Source organism: Canis lupus, chromosome 5 (assembly GCF_011100685.1).
Source record: "Canis lupus familiaris isolate Mischka breed German Shepherd chromosome 5, alternate assembly UU_Cfam_GSD_1.0, whole genome shotgun sequence".
NCBI classification, from domain to species: domain Eukaryota; kingdom Metazoa; phylum Chordata; class Mammalia; order Carnivora; family Canidae; genus Canis; species Canis lupus.
In genome coordinates this window covers 71159065-71179416 of record NC_049226.1, presented here as the reverse complement: position 1 = coordinate 71179416, position 20352 = coordinate 71159065, and the positions used below count along the sequence as shown (strand labels likewise).

Below are 20352 nucleotides of genomic sequence, written 5' to 3'. Positions count from 1 at the left end.
AGGTCATTCTGGGGATATAATGAAGCACAGACACCAAGGGTGGCTCCCTCCAAAGATTTCTGATTTTTATTGATGACGTAAGACACAATCTGAGACTTTCCCTCATGGGTGATTCAGAATGACCATGAACATACTTTTTTCCTTTAGGAGGAAAGAGATGTTGCTGGGCTTCCTTTTGAAGAATGAATTCTTTTACTATCCTAACCTGATTTTCTTTAGGCTCTAGTTCATTCATTCATTAATTTATCCATTATTCATCCACCATCTACCTGTCCATCCGTCTGTTTATCCACCCATCATCCATCTAACTATCCATCATCCATCCACCTATCCATTCATCATCCGTCCAACCATCAGTTTGTCCACCCATCCATCCACTTGCCTATCAAATATCTTTCCTTCCATCCATCCTTCCTTCCATTCATCGTTCCATCTGTTTTTTTTTGTTTGTTTGTTTGTTTTGTTTTGTTTTGTTTTGTTTTTTGTGCTGCCCACTTTCATCCCAGCCCCTGAACCCAGGTTCCTAGTGTCGATATGGGAGCTCAGCCCTGCTTCAGACCTTCAGCCTTTCAGACACCACTCCCCCCGCCCCCCCCCCCCCCCACTCTGTTCTAAGGACCTTCTGTACCTTCTCCTTTTAAGGCCAGGAAACTGGAGAAAATCCCAGGCCAGTTGTGATTGCATATTCCTGAGAAGAGGAGGCTCCTGACCCTTATTTGTCCAGGACCCTCCTGGGAAGCACGCCCAGGAGACCAGGCCTCTGAGGGTGGTTGCACAGGGCTTAGGAGACAGGGAAGAACTATGAGGGTGCTTGGCTTGACCTGCCAGTTTAGGGAAATTGGCTTCCTTCTGTGAACCCTGCTGGCCCCTTCCCTCATGTCCTGGAGAACCTCCTGAGCTAATTACTAGACTCTGTTGGCTGAGGTGAGCCCGTAAGGTCAGAAGGCACAATGAGTATTCTTGTTAAATGGAATCCCATGACTTAAGCTAATGGAGGAATAGAGGGTCTAGCCAGGATCCTAGAATGTCAGCCCTGGGGATGGTCTAGGCATTTGAGTTTGTCACCTCATATTACAAAAGGATGATGATGAGGCCCAAGGGGATCAAGTGACATGCTCACGGTCATGCTGGTCACAGGAGCCACCAACATCATGCCACCGGCTCCCCACTGAGCACCTGCTCTCTGCTAGTGGCTTCCCTGGGATTCACGCCTGTGTCTTGCCTCCTAGGCCAGGGTGCTTTTCATTTCAGTTTGCTTTGTGCTCCATTTGTTTTGTGAATAAAAGAACCACCCCCAAGCCCCACAGCATCCCTCCCACCAGCCAGCTGTTTACAGTGTGCACAGGTGGCCACAAGAAAGGTGGGGACGCTTGCAGATAACTCATTATAAACCAGCCCCAGGCCTGGGTGGGGAGGCCTTTTGGCCCGTAGTGACTCATCCTTACAGAGGAATAAGAACACGAACATGTACCGAGCACCTTTGCTGTCTGGATGCTTGGGTGAGCTACTTGGACTACTTCATGATTTCATTCTGTTCTCTCTCCACTCTGTGTCATTATCCCTAATAACAGAGGAGGTAGCCAGGCTAAGGGGGCCATGTCTTCTTGGCTTAACCTTTTGCCTTTGGCCATAATGATAGACCATTCCATTATGCCTCAGTTTCCCATCTGTAAAATGGGGATCATACAGTCTACTTCGATTGTCACAAGATGTACAATAGCCCCTTATCACACTGGGTACTTAGTCTCACTCCCAGGTGTTTCACAATGGTCAGAGTGAAGAGAAATTCATGGAAACCCTATGAGATACATCTTAAATGGTGGTCCTCAGCAAAATATTAAAGTCGAAGCCTGTGAAGCCAGCCCATCCTGTGGGTGCTTGATAGAAATGAAAGACCTCAGGCCCTAGCCCCACATACTGAATCAAACTTCACACTTTGATCATGATCCCCAATGATTTGTGTCCATAAAGAGGTGTTGTTCCAGAACAGGGGCTAACAAGCTTTATCTGTAGGGGCCCAAGAATAAATATCTGAGGCTTTGCAGACACGCGGTCTCTGTTGCAACTACTCAGCAATGCCACTGCAGCCTGAGAGCAAGTGTGGCCATGGACTCTGCATAAAGGAAGGAGTATGGCTATGTTTCCAAAGAAACCCTGATGCAAAAGCAGGGGGAGGCTGGCTTCAGCCCCTAGGCTGTGGTACAGACCCCTAGCCCAGAGGCCTGGCTCTGTGGCTCAGTGTTTTCAGATCGTAGCACCAGGTCTCACAGAGCAGGAGGGCTTAGGTGGGAAGCACTCAGAGCCCCTATGTGAGCCAGGCAGCAAGCCCTTCATTGGTTTAGTTGTCAGCTCTCATCCAAAGGTTCTTCTTAGTGGCCAGGTCAGTTTGAAAGGCTCAGCTGCAGGTGATGGTGGCGTTGTCTGCGGACAGCCAGGTCCTGTGCTGCTCCTGAGGCTTGCCTTTCTCTAGAGGACAAGAAGGAGAAGAACCCCTTGAAGCACACGGAGGTGTTCTGCTCCATCACCTCCCGCTCCCTCCTCTCCCCGAGCTATTACCACAGCTTCGGAGTCACGGAGAACTACGTCATTTTCCTCGAGCAGCCTTTCAAGCTGGATATCCTCAAAATGTCAACTGCGTACATCCGGGGAGTGAACTGGGCTTCCTGCATGGCTTTCCACAAGGAAGACAAGGTAAGGCCTGGCTGGGACCCCCAGCCCCACTGGGCCAGGAGACCCCTCAGCACAAGGACAGCCAGAGTGAGGTATCCTGGGAAGCAGACTGAGATGGAGGTTGGCATGCAGGAGGTTTCTTAGGGAGGGAGAAATGAGCTACCATCCAGTCTCCCCAGAGGCATCATCCAAACTTCCAGAGGGCTCTGAAGCTGGATGGTCCTGCAGAGTTGTCCCAGGTTAGGGCAAGGGGGCCGGAGCCCCAAGTCAATGAGTCAGGGGAGCAGACTGTCCCTGTCAGAAGAGCGAGTGACCTTGGGCAAGCCAGCTCTCATCAGCCAGGCAGTCTACACCAGCCCAGCAGCCAAGGGCTACTCATCAGTGCTGACCTATATCTGGGCTTCTTGCAGCTTCCACCATGGGCCTTATCCATGGACAAGGCCCTTCCAGCATCCAGGCAGCCACCGGTAATGTCAGGGAAGAGGTTCTATATATGATTTAGACATCATAATGACAGAGCATTCACCAGATAGCACAGCCAAACATCTTCAGGCACACCTGAGTGCTCAAAGTGTGGAGGTGTGCATATGTGTGTGTGCCTGCCTGTGTACATGCATGCTTGTATATTCAGGGGTGTGTGTATGTGCACATATGTATGTGTATGGATATATCTATGCATGGATATGTGTGTGTGTTTACTTCCTGTTGAAATGAGTAAATTTCTACGTGTGATAAATATCAAGTAATTCTTAATGTCCTCTATTCAAACAATACACAAGTAGAGAAAGTAACATGTCAAGTCTCCTCTCCTCTCCCTTGCTGCTGCCAATCCACTCTCCAGAGGTAACCACCACTATGCAACTTTAAGACCTGTCCTTCTCAGGGAGGAGAGTGAGGTCCCTCCTCTGCTCAGAACATTCTAGTGATTTCTCATCTTCCTCAGGATAAGTTCCAAAGGCTTCACTGACCAGCCTGCAAATCCTCACAGGCCCATATCCCAACCACTGGCTCCTTGCTCACTCAGCCTCCTCTTGGGCCTCCTGTATCTCAAACCAGCCTAACATGTTCCTGCCTTGGGGCCTTTGCATTTTCTATCCCTTCCACCTGGAATGTTCTTTCCCAGAAGTCTTCCTCCCTCAATTAATCCAGGTCTCAGCTAAAATATCCAGATCCTTGAGGCCTTCTGTGATGAACCAATCTCTAACAGACCCTGCCGTAGGCTTCTCCATCCCCTACCTGGCTTCATTTTTCTCAGTAATGTTCATTGTCCAAGGCACATTATTTGATCACTGCTGGCCTCTCCCCCACTGAACTATAAGTTCCATGAAAGCAGGGGCTTGGTTCTATTCTGTATTTCCCGGAAAAGTGTTCCTGAAATGAATACACTGGAATGAACGCACTGGGGCAAGGGGGCCATCAGGGAAGCCAGCTGTAGCTGGTTTTGCTCTTTGGCCCCTGGAGATCCCTTGGCCCTCAGAGAATCCCACAGTGAGAAGACCTGGCTGCCAGGAGGAGGGCATAAAGCCCTGGGAAGGACTTTGGGATGCATTTAGAAGAGAGATTTCTGAAAAGTTCCTGCACCTGACTCAGGGATTGGGATCACAGAGAAGCAACCTGCCCATCGCCCACCCCCCACACTGTCAAAGCCTTCCTCCTCTGCATTCCCACTTAGCATTCAAAACTAGATTCTGGGGAAGGAGAGAAAGAGGCACATGAGCTGGGAGGTGACGGCCACAGGACAGCCTGGAGAGTCCCTCCCTGCCTTTCAGAAGGAGGGTGGTTAGGCCAGAAATGCCAAAAGAAAGAACCCCCACACATACCTTGAATTAGGCAACTGGGGTTGCAGATATGGCTAATTACCACTCAGAGTGATACTGCCTTGTGACACCCAGAGGTGTGTGCAGATACCCATGTGGGCTCCTTAGCTAGAACAGGTCTTTGCACACTAGAGCCTCCAGTATAAGGGAGGTTGCCGTGACAACTGCATCCTGGCAAAACAGGCAGTGGGTGGAGGTCAGGAGAGGGTCTCAGAAGGGCTGGTGTGGTTTTAGGGTTTTAGGGTTTCCAGCTGTGGCTAGAGACCAAGGAGGGCTAGAACACTGGTCAGTTCTCCCCGACTTGGCCATTGCCAGGGAGCTAGTTTGTCATGGCCCACCATGAGTCACAGTCAAGTGAAGGGGGTAGAGGGACAGTGTACCCTCCAGAGTCTCCCCCACTCTCTGTCCTCCTGGTGATGCAGAGGCCCCAGCAGCAGAGCTTCCCTCTGCTCCATCTGATGGAGATGATCAGGGACATGCACCAGCTGGCAGCTCTCATTTTCTTAGCCTCGCTCAGCTGGAGCTCTGGGGGAGAGGGATGCTCCAGGGTCACTAGCTGGTGGAGGACAGGGCTAGGTCTTGACTTGTGCCCAATGCTATAGTGCCAGGCTGCTGAAGGAAAGCTGACCCCTTGGTGAGCATCTTCTTTCAGACTTATATTCACATCATCGACCAAAGGACCAGGAAACCTGTGCCCACCAAGTTTTACACGGACCCCATGGTGGTCTTTCATCACGTCAATGCCTACGAGGAGGATGGCTGCCTTCTCTTTGACGTCATTGCCTACGAGGACAGCAGCCTTTACCAGCTCTTCTACTTGGCCAACCTGAACCAGGACTTTGAGGAGAACTCAAGGCTAACCTCCATCCCCACCCTCAGGAGGTTTGCTGTGCCTCTCAATGTGGACAAGGTAATGGCTTGGAAGGGGACCCATTTCATTCCTAGGGAGCCATGAGCCTTCGTGGGAGGGACTTTGGCACTCATTTAATTGACCTTGAAATCCAAAGTGAGCTGTTCTTAAAGACAAAACATTTTTTCATTGTTTTTCCAAAAGTGCTGCATATTCATCATAGAAACCTAAGAAAATAGAGATTAGGTAAAAAGGAAAAAAACCCATGAACCTATTATGGATATATTTATATTATCTCCAACATCTCTCTCCGTAGGTAGACAGACATATTGATACACATATTGATGTATCTGTATATATGTATAGATAATATATATGTATTATATACTATTAATATATACAATTAATACATATCTCAATAAAGCTGTTAAAAATTCTGTGTAAAAAAATTCTGTGTAATATAACTTCTCTAAAACTTAGAAATATATATGTATATTTTATATATTGCTTAATTTCAGAGAAGGAAATCACAGAATCCCTCGCAGCTTCATTGAGACATAATTTCATATACCATACGTTTAAAGTGCACCATTTCAGTTGCTTTTAGTGACTTAGCAGAGTTGTGCCGCCAACTGGATTTTAAAACCTTTTTTTGCCCCGGCAAGAAACCTTGTGCCCTTCCACCAACCCCCTCCGCCCTCCACCCCCCCGAGCCCCAGCACTCATCCACTTCCCATCTCGAGGACCTGCCTGTTCCAGACACATCACACACGTGGAGATACGCGCAGGGCGGTTTCCCACGGTGGCCACCCTCCCTCTGCCTCGTGTTCCCAAGGTCTGTTTCTGCCACAGCGTGTGGCAGCCCTTACTTCCTTTTCATGGCAGAATATGCAAATGCTTTTTTTCACTTATGTGTATATCTAAACATCTCTCCATGACCTCCAATATTGTTCTCCAACATCATTTTAGATATTTGTCTGATGGTCTCCACCAGGATTCGTAACTACTCGCTTACCTAATGCCCTCCTGTTGATTAGTTCCCTTCCTGCATTAAAAATGACCAGTAGGCCAGATATTATCCTCAATTAGGGTGATGCTACCAAGGCTCCAGGCTTGGTTTTGGAGGCTACAGAGATTTCTGGCTCCAGAACTCACTGACTTCATGACTTAATTAATTTAAATGAAAGCAAATTCAATTCAACTCAATTTTGATGGCTCCTATTTACTAAATGCACTCTATGTGCCAGGTACTTTGCTAAGCATTTTATTTTCCTTGCCTCACTTAACGATCAGAACAACCAACCTATGGGAGAGGTCCTCATGTTAGCCGCATTTTACAAAGAAACTGAGACTCAGAGAGGTTAAGGAATATGCCCAAGGTCACACAGCCTCCAGGGGCAGAGCCATGATTAGCCCCTGCAACAGCCTACCTTCCAACAGCACTTGTAGCTGGTGTGAAGGTACAACTCTACCATCCTCCCCAGCAGGCCTAACTCCTGGAAGGAGCCCACAGAGATCATCCTGACCCTTCTCGGGGTTCTGCAGGTCTCGGGAATGGAGGACTCTGCTCCAGAAGCCTTCCCCCAGTCTCACTGCTGGGCTCCTCGATGCAGAAGCTCAGGCACGCTCCCACTCAGTAAGCAGGGCTCTGCATGTGCACCCAGGTTTGTCTGGCTCTGGAGTCAAGGTTCTTTCCTATCTTCCTGGCATTTCCCCACCTGCAGTCATAGGTGTAGCTCTGTCATGATTTTCACCATATCTCCTATCACCTCAATTTAATATTCACAAAGTCATGTTTTGTTCAAACCATCTCACTCTTGAAAGGAAACCTGTCACCAGCCAGTGGAAAGCTAGCATTGCTTGTTGCAAATAGAAGACAAGCACAGGCATAAGGCATGGGCATAAAGCACTGGAGATAAAGCAAAGGTCTGAAGCTCCAGCCAGATATTCTTGCTTTTCAAGACTTAATCTCATTGTTAAAAAGAAAGTTCTAAAACTATGAGGTGTTAAAGACATAGTGGCACCTCACTGAGACTCTCCTCGACCCAACCAGGAAGACTGGAAGAGAAAAGGGAATGAACTTTCTCCCCTCGTAGTTCAGGGCTGCTGAATGAATAGCCACATTCCATGAAGTCATCACAAGGGCCCCTGCCCTCTGCGGCCCGTGCTCTGGGCGGCACCACAATGCCATGCAGTGCCATGCTTGGTCTCCTGGTTCCAGGAAGTAGTGGGAGGTGGGGGGCGAGGGGGCGGCGGTGTCACAGAGCACACAGGTGGCAAATCCCAAGGCCTGGCCCTGCCTCACGCAGACCTCAGCCTGGGGATGAAACAGAGAGGAAACGCTTCCTCCCACTGCCCACACACCGAGGGATTTTATAACCTTTTATCGTGCTTGAAAAATGATTTGCTTCCTTGGAACCAAGCTAAGATGTTTTGCACGTATATTTTGAAAAGCTGCCATGTGAGCCACCTACTGCTTTGAAACTAGCAAAGAAGTGTGAGCCCTGGGAAGAGTAGCTCTGGCCACGCTTTTTAATTGCTATTTATTATCCCTTAAAAAGTCTTCTTGCTTCACTTTCAAGTTGCCCTGGCTGCATATGAAATCAAAAAGTTGAGCGGATGGACATGGTGGACATGTCCAGATCTGGCACCTCTAATTCCATCCTATCCAAGGCTTTTTAGGACAGACTGTGGGTTTCTCTGGCACCCATCAGTCTGGGGCCTTCACATGTCACTGTCCCTCTGCCTGCAACCCTGCCCTCTTCCCATCAGGCCTCCACTGCAGTCTTGCCTGCAGGTTGGACTCACCTGGGGGCTTTGAGACCACACCTGGGCTAGGTCCTGGGGCGTGGGGGTGGGGAGGAGGGTGGGGAGGGTAGAGCAGGGTCTCAGCCCCCAGGGGCTTCTAATTTGCAGCCAGTCTAGCAAATTCCTGCTCACCCTTCAGATGTCAGGATCATCACTGTCTTTAGTGAAGTTTGTATGCTGTGCTCTGCCCCTGCAGCTCCTTGCTGAACATTTATCCCAGGTAAAGGGCCTTGTTAGTCACCTGCCCTGGGAAAGCTTTGAGAGGGCCAGAGCCATTGGTCTTGTCAGCCATTTATCCCCTGTGCCTGTCACAGGGCAAGCTTGTAACTACTTTAAATCAATGAACGAGTGACAGGTGAGTGAGAAATGTGTGAAGGGGGGTCTCTAAAAGGACACGGGTATTTCTTTAGCATTTGGAACATTTCCCACATGGAAGGAATGTGCAATAGTGAAGTATATTTAAAAGTCTGGGACCTCCCAGCTGCCCCAGATTCTCTTGTGTTCCGGCCAGCTAGGGTCAAAGGAAGGTGGGGCCCCTTGGCACCCTCGGCCTGTTTATGTTGGGTGGCTCAGGGTTGTCTAAGGCGGAGCTGGGCTGGGAGGGGCGTGGACAAGTACAGACAGTTCAGGCGGCCGCCCTGCCCTCGTCCTGCAGGGCTCGGAGCGCTGCCTCCAGGTGGGTTCGTAAGCACCGGCCTTCCCTTCCGACAGCGACAGCTACGTATGCACAAGGTGCCATCAGGGAAGGCGGCTTTATGGACTTACAAGGAGCGGTGTCAACCGGCTGAGTAAATTTGGTTTTTGTCTTGACCCCAAGTGCAAAAACAAAGGTCCAGTAATAAAAGAAGCTGCCATTTACTGAGTGCTCAGTATGTACCAGGGCCTGTGTTAGGTGTCTTTTTTCCTCTTAGACCCCAGCAAGAGGGGCCACTGCTCTGGACCTGGCATTTGGGGGAGAGGGGATGGCCTGATCAGGCTTTCTCTGGCAGTGTCCCTTCCTCAGAGGAGTTCACAGGGCTCGAGGGGCTGTGCCCACCCAGAGAGGGGCTTTCCCCTGCCCCAACCATGAACCAGCTACCTGGGGTCCCTGGATACCCTGCCCAAATAGCCCCAAGACTGCTCCCAGCACCTGCCTCTCTCATCCTGAGAGCAGGCTGTGCCACTGGAGTACTGGCCTCAGACCCATGAGGTGGCCAGGATTGGCAATTGCCTCAGTCATACTGGCTGGGGTATCTGTGCAGTGAGAGAAAAGAGGGCAGAGACAAAGAAGGCCAGGCCCAGAGGCTGATCCTCATTCTGCCAATTCCAGCTCAGAACTCCAAGGAGTCCTAGAATTCCAAATTCACACATCCTTCCAGACCAGCCTTGTGCAAAAGAATCCACTGCAATGATGAAACATTATCTAATGCAGTAGCCACTAGCCACGTGTGCCATTGAAATGTGGCCAATGCAGCTGAGGAACTGGATGTTTAATTGTACTTAATTTTTAAGTTAAGTGTAAATAGCCACATGTGGTCGGTGGTTGCCATACTGGACAGCACGGTTCCACATTAGGAAGGTCTATGTATTTGCTCAATGTATTTAGACATAGGGTTGGTGGGTCTCCACTCTTGTCTTGGGTCCTGCAAATTTTAGGAACTGTTAATGCTTTCCATGCTTCTCACCTGATTAGTAGGACACTCCTCTGAGTTGCTTATTATCCTCATGACTACAGATGAGAAAGTAACTTGCCCAACATCGCAGGAACATCTGTGGGATTTGAGCTGGGATTTAAATGCAGGTCTGTCTGGGTCCAAGTTACTAACTACGATGTATCTGACCCTCAACACGGTGTTTTTATAACTATTATTTCATTGTAACTATAGCCTTTAGACACAGGTCAAAGCATCCCCACTTATGGTCACTACCCGTCAAAAAGTTATGAGTCGCCCTCATATTTTATAAATGAGGAAACAGGCTCAAGGAAGGCTTGGGGATGAGGGTGGGGAGAGGCTGCTCAAGTTCACATAGAAACCCCTCGAGTCAGGTTTCACATGCAGGGCTTCTGAACCCCAAAGCCAATGTTTCAGGGAAATATCGAGATGGCTGCTTCTCCCAGGATTTCAAGGTAAACCTGTAGGATTTTGTTGACTTTGGGCTGGAAAGCTCTTTCAATGCTGAGCATGCTGGCCACCAAAAGTAGCCGAGTCATGTTCATTACTGCTGTGTGGAAAAATTCAGTTTATCCCTCAACCAGTCTGACCAGTTTTAGGCTGGAATTAAAAGACGTCTCTGCAGACATACTCCCTGAGACACAAGCCCAGGGCATGCACAACAGGCCTGTTGCTGTCAGGTGACTTAGCAAGCACTGAGCCGAGCCTCCCCAGTGTGTGGTGTGGTGCAGGTGGAGGCCTTCAGACCTTCTGTTTACAAGACCCCACGGATGTGCTGGGTGTCAGGTGACTTTTGCATGCCTTTCATCTCATTTAATTCCTACAACTACCCTGTACAGTACATGTTTTGCACCTTGACAGTGGAAGGAAAACTAATTGAATCATGTATTCACTCATTCATTCAGCAGTTACTTCCTGGGAGCTATGTGCCATGCATTGAACAAAATCTGGTTCCAGTCTTCAAGAGGAAGACAACATGAAGGAAGCAGCTCCATGCAGGAGATAATTACAGCTCAGGACAAATGCCTCGGAGACACTGTAGATGCAGTTAGGGAAGGGGTTATTTGGGCAAAGACCTACAGGATGGGAACAGGCCAGTCCCAGGGCCTTTGTACCTGCTTTGCCCTCTGCCTGCAATGCTCTTGCTTCTAAGCAAAAGAATTCTGATGCAAAGGGCCTAGACTCTCCTTTCCTCTGTGTGGCCTTGGGCAAGTCACTTTCCTTCTCTGGGCTTTGTTTTACTCTTCTGTCACTTGAGGAGTTGAACTAAACAAATCTCAAAGGGCCCCTGCAGTTCAACTGCTAGGATGCAGCAAATTCACCCTCTTTCCCAGCAAAAAGCTGCTGTCATTCAAATAGGTTTCCTTTATTTTTTTTAAGATTTTATTTATTTATTCATGAGAGACACACAGAGAGAGAGAGAGAGAGAGAGGCAGAGACACAAGCAGAAGGAGGAGAAGCAGGCTCCATGCAGGGAGCCTGATGTGGGACACGATCCCGGGTCTCCAGGATCATGCCTAGGGATGAAGGCGGCGCTAAACTCCTGAGCCACCCAGGCTGCCTGATGCTGTCATTCAAATAGGTTTCCTTTAATTTTTTTTTTTAAGATTTTATTTATTTATTTGACAGAGAGTGTGCACAGACACACAAGCAAGGGAGAGTGGAAGGTGAATGGAGAAGGAGAAGCAGGACCCTGGAATCATGACCTGAGCCAAAGGCAGACGCTTCACTGACTGAGCCACCCAGGTGCCCCTGAATAGGTATCTTTTAATGATAAAATCCTTTTTTTGAAAATTTGGAAAGTAGAGAAGAGTTTAAATGAGAAGAAGTCAACCATAACAATAATTCTCACCCTATAAACTCCATGAAAACAGGGACTCGGTCTTATTTCTCCTCCTTCATTGCCTAACCTGCATTCCCCTCAGTGGTAGCAACATAATAATAAAAAAATAATAAAAATGATGTAGGGGCACCTGGGTGGTGCAGTCGATTAAGTATATGACTCTTGGTTTTGGCTCAGGTCATGATCTCAGGGTCGTGAGATTGAGCCCTTTGTTGGGCTCCTCGCTGAGCACGGGGTCTGCTTGAGATTTTCCATCTCCCTCTGCCCCTCCCACTCGCATGCACACCACTCGCATGCACATCCGGTCTCTCTCAAATCTTTAAAAACAACATTTTCAACTGCAGCTAACATTTATTTAGTACTGACTGTTAATCAGGCCCTCTTGTAAACCATTTGTATGGATTATTTATTCTGCACAATACTTTGGAGATGCATATACTCTTTGCTTGAGGCATCTACTATACCTTACACACATGAGGCCACAGAACTTCAGCGTTACTAAATCACTTGCTCGAAGCCCCATAGCTGGAAACAGGGAGCAATAGAAGCCCAATAAATGTTATAAATGTTTAAGCAATTGTTTTAAGTCCCTCTCCTGGATTGCAATGACGATGGTAAGGCCCTGAACAAAGCCTGTAAGTTGAAACCAAGGTATGCCCTCCCTAGACCTTTCACTCCAAGCAGTTATTTATTGCTTGTCTTCATTTCAGCAATGGTACATTTTCATAGGAGAAAATCCCGAAAATACAGATGAACATAGAAAAAAAAGTCCCCATAATCCCACCGCCTGCTGTCTTGTTAATAACTGGTGTATTTCCCCCAGGCTCTTTTAGGTGTAAGTTTTTTTTTTTCAGCCTGATTGAGCTCAGACAGCGTATGCAATTTACTGCTTTTCTCAGGATTCTATCATGAGCATTTCCCATGTTATTATGAACTCTTTATAAACATCCCTTTAATGACTGATGCAGCCTTATACAGGTGAATCAGCCAGTATTTAAAAAGTGAGAACCTACCAGTACATTAATTTCACCTGTGAAAGATAAGCTAGGAGAAAAGAGCCAGGAGTTTAGAGACCCCCACCCCCATCCTACCACCATAGCTATGTTGTCTCTGAGAATAAGCGTAAAAAATACCGACCATATGCTTGCTGCTTCCTGTGGCTCACGTGAGGCCAGAACAAGATGACATCCACCAAAGCACTTTTTATAACATATTCAGTAAAGCAAGTGTCTGCTCTGGATAACCAGTTTTCGATTTTTTTTTTTAACTGATTCTTTCAGAATGCAGAGGTGGGCTCAAATCTAATCAAACTGGCATCTACAACAGCAAGAGCCCTGAAGGAAAAGGATGACCAAGTCTACTGCCAGCCGGAGTTGCTTTATGAAGGTAAAATGCATCCTCTTTCTATGCATAGGGGAAAGGAGAGAAAATGAGAAAAATCGGAGAGGGTGACAAAACATGAGAGACTCCTAACTCTGGGAAATGAACAAGGGGTAGTGGAAGGGGAGGTGGGCAGGGGGTTGGGGTGACTGGGTGACAGGCACTGAGGGGGGCACTTGACGGGATGAGCACTGGGTGATATGCTATATGTTGGCAAATTGAACTCCAATAAAAGAATATACAAAAATAAAAAATAAAAATATAGTAGATGCTTAGGGAAGAGGCAGGCTTTTGTGAATTCCCGAGGCCTCTCTGTACCTCCTTCTGATGCAGAGGAGCTGCATACAGAAAAGGGACAAACAGGAAGGCTCTTGGGGTGCCCCAGTGGAAAGCATTTGGGGACAGTTCTCTTTCATAGATCTTCGAACACCTCCCAGAAAGGCACTCAGCCAGAGGGTGGCCAGGGGTGGGGGTGGTCATTGGATCGGGTGACTTTCATGGCTGGCCTCTATAAACACTCTGATTTATTGAATGCTCACTTACTGAACAGGGACAGTGTGTTTGCATTTCTACTTCTACACTTTCAGAATATCCTACAGAATAGAGGCCATCAGCCCCATTTTATGGAGGAGGAGATGGCTTGAAAAGGTGTGCCCCCCACAGAATGTAAACCCCTTCAATAAAAGTTGCACCCATGAGAGCAGGGCTTCTCAACCTGGGCACCCCTGATATTTGGGGTTTGGGTCATGCTTTGTACCGGGGGTCATCCTGGGCACTGTAGGATATTGACCAGCATCCCTGGCCTTGATCCACCAGATGCCTGTAGCACCCACACCCTGAATTGGAACAGCTAAAAACCTGTCCAGACATTGTCAGTGTCTGGTGGGGGCACCATCACCCTGATGGAGAACCACTGCCCTAGAATATAAGCCTGTGAGGCAGGGACCATGTTTCTGTGCTCGGTGTTATCACCAGTATGTGACAGAAGTATGGCTTAGAGGGGTCTCTGCTCAACACACGTGTGGAATGAATGGGCTGTCCAGGACACTCAGCCAGAGGGTGGCCAGGCGTGGCTCTGCTTTGCTCCCCATGTTGGCTGCCCCATGCCAGGTTCAGGCATCTGGAAGGACACCATCCTAGAGACTTTGTTGGACAACCCCAGATTTGCCCATAAGAACCACTGCTGTACAACAGAATCTGTGGCACCCCAGGCACTGGGAGTCTTTACAAGTGAATATATAGATCTTGGCCTCAGTTCTTAAGGGATCAACTTGCATCCCCACTCACCTGGCACATTGTGTGGGTAGATGGAAGCTTAAAACATTATGGTCTTTTTTGTATCTGAGGAGAGACTTCTTGCTTATTGTGGCAGTCCTGGGCAGTGCTGAAAAACATGGCAACAGGTATATCCCTCGGAATCCCTCCACCCCCGGCAACTCTTTGGAAATATGCATCATCTTTCTGTAGTGTATGGGTTGCTTGGCATGTGTCAGGCCCTCTTCTAGAGCTTTCCATACCTCACCCCGACAGTCTCACCCTGTTATCTTTGGACATTAGATGAGTTTGCTCCAAGGGCCTGGCCCATAGTGAGAGTCCAGCACAAGGTAAAAGTTGTGGGAGAACTTCTCTGGGAGGCAGGTGTCAGCATGTGTCATTTTTGTTTTAGAGCTGAGGACAGCAAAGCTGAAGATAATACCATAACTTTCCCAAAGACAGGGAGCAGAGCCAGGATCTGAATGCATGTCTCTTAGACTCAAAAACCCTTAACCTCTGCATTTATAGTTTTACAAAAGGTGTACGTACCATACCATCTTGAATATTCTGAAATGGCTTCTTCCACTTAATGAATATAGCCTGGGAATTTCCCCATTTCCTGAAGATTCTTCAAGAGCATGGTTTCAGTAGCCTCACAAAATTCGCAGGGATGAATTGTACTATTTTACTTAACCAAGTACCTGAGGCTGGTCATTTACAAGGTGGAGGTAAAGGGGAAGAGGGTGATCTCCAGACCAGGTTTGAGGACCAGGAGCACCATGCGAAGTCTCAGACCTACCATTGTGGGCACCAATTGTGGGCACCTTTTTCTGATTTCAGTATATGGGTGGTCCTTCCTGCTCATGGTCACTGTGACCTGTCTCTTGGAACTTTCGTGATTATTTGTCTGTGGGACTGGACATCTTCTACCTCAATAGGCCATTTCCAGGATGCCTGGGTGGCTCAGCGGTTTAGCATCTGCCTTCAGCTCAGGGCGTGATCCTGGAGTCCCAGGATCGAGTCCAATATCGGGCTCCCTGCATGGGGCCTGCTTCTCCCTCTGCCTGTGGCTCTGCCTCTCTCTCTCTCTCTCTCTCTCTCTGTGTGTGTGTGTCTCTCATGAATAAATAAATAAAATCTTAAAAAAAAAATAGGCCATTCCCCTGCACTTCCCTTGATCCTAATCACCACTCATGCCTTGCATCCGTTTTAGGAGGCCTCTGTGTGGCAGATTTTCCATGACTGCTTCCTCTTTTCTTGGACATTTTCATAGCAGTTGGCTCTAACTGCCTGAAATATTCCATAAGAGCGGGGGAAGGGGAGTGATTTTCATTTTAGCACTCAGACTTAGAAATTTAATTTGACAAGACAGGCATATATGTATACATGCACATGGACAAAATTTTAAGGTATTTTTTGATTACAAAAGTAATAGGCATAACAAAAATTTATCATAATTTGTACAGTGTACAATATAAATCATAAACTACAAGGAAGTTATTATCCTAGCAATTTTCTCTACATTTGTAACATAGTAGAGATAATTCTGTAACTAGCCTTTTATACTTTGTCTTATGGACACTTTCCCGTGTTATTAAATTTCTTTGTAAACATTAGTTTTACTTAGGTTATTATATGAATTCCCCAGATTTATTTATTCCCCATGGACACCCCTTTCCACAGCTTTAGAAGTTTTTTTCCACGCCCTCATACACGTGCATGCACACATGAGTACTTTTTTTAAAAAGAGCTTTAAAAAAATTGCAGTAGCCTCTGATTTTAATCATGCAATTCTTTTTGATTTCTATCTTGGATAATTAAAGATGCTTATACACAAAAAACTAGGTCTATCTTTCTTTGCTCCTGAACCTTCTAATAGAGCCAGGGTAATTATCAGAGTTTCCCTCCCCCTGCCCTGTTACCAACCTTGATCTAATCCAGGGCCTGAAGCCAGTTCAGGGATCCTGGATTGGGAGCAGTTTTTGTGGACAGGATGCCCAACATAGCATGAAGGGTGGATGCTCCCAGTCCTCAGTGACGGGGGCTTCATCAGCGGTGTCATTCTCTCCAGGTTTAGAGCTGCCTCGGATCAATTATGCTCACAATGGGAAGCGATACCGCTATATCTTTGCTGCTGAAGTTCAGTGGAGTCCCATCCCAACCAAGGTACCAATCCCTATGTGACTTGGGCTGGTGCTCCCTACAATGACTGTGTCTGCCTGCAAAGCTGAACCCTAGGTTCTCAGACTGGGTGACCTTGATCAGAAAAGGGAGGTCCCTTTGGAGCATATCAGAGAGTGAAGTCCAGTTGGGACAGTATACAATGGAAGCAATGATGAGTCATCCAAGAGAGGCAGCCATACCTGATGGACGGAAGCTCAGCAAAGAAGTCACAGCTGTAGTTTATCCATTGATTTCTTTATTCAATACATTTTATTGAGCACCGACCATGTGCTACAACATGGCAGCAGTGAGGCTAGGAAGTGAACAGAGTGATCCCAGTCCCTGCCCTGAAGGAACTCACCCTTTCAAGCAGAGGGCTGAAACTTGAAGCATTTATTTTGTTACTTGTTACTATTTGTTGGACACTTACTGTATCCCAGGGACTATCCTGAGTATACAGACATCACTTGTCTTTAATGTTTTCATTTTTAATAATAAATGGAATATCTTTTCTCAAAAATGCAAGCAGTGCAGAAATGTACAAAGCAAAAAATTAAGGTTCACACACACACATAAATACAGGCACACACACACACACACCCAAGCCACTCCCCACTAATCTCACATCCTAAGGGGAAACAGGTCTATTAAGGATTAAGAGAAATCCAGGGACTTGCACTTTTAAAACAACAAAAGGATAGTATTACACTTTAAATGTTTGCATCAAATACATTAGTTTATTTAACACATATAAAAATTGCAACGTAGCTCCAATTACTAGATAAATTCAGGATTTTTATTTTTAAAACTCCAGTATGTAGTGTCAGTTATGTGGGGGGGGGATGGGCAGGAGGACCTTTGCTTAAAGATGGAGGAGGAAGAAGCTAGCTGCTTTCATTTCTGCCGCTGATCCTAAGTAGATGTCACTTGGAGTCTACACTGGAGGGGCTTAATCCTGTTTGTGGGCATTGATGTCATCTGTTCCCAGGGAATGAGCCTGCTTCCCAACAGGTCACTCATGTGTCTCTCCTCTTTGGATGTATAGATACTGAAATATGATGTTCTCACAAAGTCATCCTTAAAATGGGGACAGGAACACTGCTGGCCAGCAGAACCCCTGTTTGTACCCACACCGGGTGCCAAGGACGAGGATGATGGTAAGACTCCAGGAAAGGGAGCCTGCCTGCTGCGCTCTACTTGCAATCACCCCTCAAACAGAGACATCATTTGGAGGGCAGTGACCTCCCTCCACGACCCCCACAGCACATAGCTGGTGGAACCAGGCTTTGAAACCCAGGTCTGTCCGAGTCCAAAGCTGTGAGGTTAAGGAGTCCCTCGAAGCACCCTCACTTCTGACACCAACTACAAGTTGAGCAGCCCCAAGACCACCCTGGGTTTCGACAGAGGGATGCACAGAACACACTAAAAACTACTGTTACTCATGGTTACGGTTTATCGAGTGAAAGGATGCAGATTGAAAGAAAAGATGCTCATGGGACAGAATCCAGGAGAATTGTGTGCATGGAGTATCTGGTTGTCCCTGGAGGTCATGGCCCACCCCAACTCCTTCAACAATATCCATGCGGTATCACCAACCAAGGAAGTTCCTCCAAGCCAGAAAGGCAGAGCTTTTTAGGGGCTTGGTCATGTAGACATGGTTGGTTGGCCATGTGGCTGACCTTCAGCCTTCAGCCACTCTGGAGGTCAAGCTGACATCTAAATCACTTTGTGAGGACAGATTATCAGGCTGGCCCCAGGTAAATAAAGACACTCTTATGAGGGAGGACAGTACAGGGGCTTAGAGGTCACTTCCCAGGAGCAAAGCTCAGACCTCCCTTTGGGAGACATTAAATTATTCACTACACAAAAGCCCAGTTCCTTTCCACTTTAAAATTCATTGCAATGAAAAAAAAAATTCATTGCAATGGCTGGGAGAGAATTCTTAACTATCTCTAAGCATGTGTCTTCTACATGGAGCACCTGTAAATGCATATACTCCTGGGGATGCTAAGGAGGGCAACTAGAACCATGGGTGGGGCTGCCCCACTGAGCTTGCTAGCTGCTTCCCTCGGTGAGGAGTGGTTTTCTGCCTGGGTCCTGTCTACCTACTGGCCACGTGTGGCATGGTATGGCACACCAAGCGGGGGACCCCACATTACTGTCACCTCAGAGGTAGGGGATGGGGGGGAAGCACCTCCTGCTGAAGCTGGCCTCCCACTGGGCTGGACCAGGGCTTCCCCTACATTCTCTTGTGGGCAGGGAGTAGCAATGTCTTCACCAAAGGAGAGGCTGAGGGAATGATGTCACTTACAAGGCCACACACACCGTGCCTACAGAGTTAGGATTTTAATCTAAGCCAATCACCCTGAGACCCAGGAGGACTTGGGAGGAAGTTTATGGGCATTTATTTCATTTAATCCTATATCCCTGGAGAGTGAGTCCTTAGAATACATATACACGCGCGTGCACACACACACACACATCCATTTTATAGAGGGGAGGGCTGAGGCTACTAGCGTGCTGCATGTGCATAAAGTGAGTTGGGCTCATCCAAATGCCATTGAGTGCAGCCAGTCTGAGTTTAGTTAAGTGCCATATATTAGCCTAAATACAGCATCTAAACCGATTCTCTATAATCAGACTTTCTAAATAATAGCCAAATAACCATTCTCCAACATATGCAATACTTTCCAAAAAGCTTTCATTGTTTGCCATGCAAGAGATTCTCTCAGTAACCCTGTGGGGGTAGGGAGGATAATCCCTACTCTGCAGATGAATAGACTAAGGTTGGGAGAGGCAGAGGGACTGGCCCTGGCAGGGCTGGAACCAAGTCTTCTGATTCCTAGTTCCCTGGCCTCTCCCTTCTCGCACAGAATCTCAAATTTGTTTTCCTTTTATTTTGATTCCATACTTAAAGAGGACAGGGAGACATAGCTGAGAGACTTAGCCCTCCAGCTAGAGGAAGTTCAAGTGTGCACTTTTACAAAGTGTCTCTCTTTGTTTCCCCAAAGGGATTATCTTATCAGCCATCGTCTCTACTGATCCCCAAAAGCTGCCTTTTCTACTTATTCTGGATGCCAAAAGTTTTACAGAATTAGCCCGTGCATCTATTGATGTAGAGATGCACCTGGATCTCCATGGGCTATTCATCCCGGACACAGACTGCAACACCGGGAAGCAGGCCCCTTCCCAGGAAGAGCAGGACAGGGCTCTGGACTGCCACGCGGCCCCACAGATCTGACTGGGCTGGGGCCTGGGCCCCTCCCTGGGAAGAAGGACTCCAGGCTTGCTTCTTCTCTGGGTGAAGGGGACATCCTTCATTTCGTTTTGCACTTATTCTTTCTGTGGTTGACTTGAGACGAAGGTATGGAAATAGTGCTTGTCAGTATCTTTTCTTTCAACTTATTTTGGCCATAAAAACCTTGTTTAAAAGTGGATCAAATATTTATTGATTAGCTCAAGCACTTCTAAGAAAGCCTTTTTCCTTTATTATAATGACAATGACCAGAAATTGTATTAAGTCATATAATCATCCTTCTTAGAATAAGCAACCACTGACTTGTCAAAAAAGAGACAAGTAAGTATTTTTCGCTGCTCCGTCCTGCCACCCCTTCTTTCCCTCTTTCCAGGAGACTAGACAGTGCATCTGAGAGTCCTAGCTTTCTCCACTGAGCCCTGTTAGTAAATTATGTGGCCAGGAAGGCAGAGTGCTTTGTGGTCATTCCATGCAAGGCATGGCATGATATAAAATAATAAAAACTTTAAAATCTGTTCCAACCTTATTTAATTTTTACGTGGCTTCTTTCCTCTGAAGTTCTTCTAAGGCAATAAAATAGAGCTGGACAGTTTGTAGCCAGCTAGATGCCCCATTGTACAACCACTGGGACAGCAATGGTGTGGGCATTCCCCTTTGCA

The 20352-nt window shown here is 47.3% G+C and overlaps 1 protein-coding gene and 1 long non-coding RNA gene across 4 annotated transcripts in view; one reads left to right on the top strand and one right to left on the bottom strand.

Moving 5' to 3' along the window:
* The window catches only part of BCO1 (beta-carotene oxygenase 1), a 38485-nt gene extending 18266 nt beyond the window's left edge, over positions 1–20219 (top strand). For both annotated transcript variants that reach the window (XM_038538209.1, XM_038538210.1), the window contains 6 exons: positions 2471–2691; positions 5140–5397; positions 12921–13026; positions 16346–16440; positions 17483–17594; positions 19449–20219. In XM_038538209.1, the coding sequence (XP_038394137.1) occupies positions 2471–2691; positions 5140–5397; positions 12921–13026; positions 16346–16440; positions 17483–17594; positions 19449–19678 (1022 nt within the window). In that variant the 3' untranslated portion in view covers positions 19679–20219. The remainder of the gene's footprint in view (positions 1–2470; positions 2692–5139; positions 5398–12920; positions 13027–16345; positions 16441–17482; positions 17595–19448) is intronic.
* On the bottom strand, positions 40–20346 carry LOC102154971. 2 transcript variants are annotated; one of them, XR_005360037.1, is made up of 4 exons: positions 16201–20346; positions 14308–14404; positions 2557–2671; positions 40–2466 (listed from the first exon to the last, which is right to left on the bottom strand). It is a non-coding gene; the product is annotated as an uncharacterized LOC102154971 (long non-coding RNA). The 2 variants fall into 2 exon arrangements; XR_005360038.1 differs by lacking the exon at positions 2557–2671.
* Between the last annotated feature and the right edge of the window lie 6 nt (positions 20347–20352).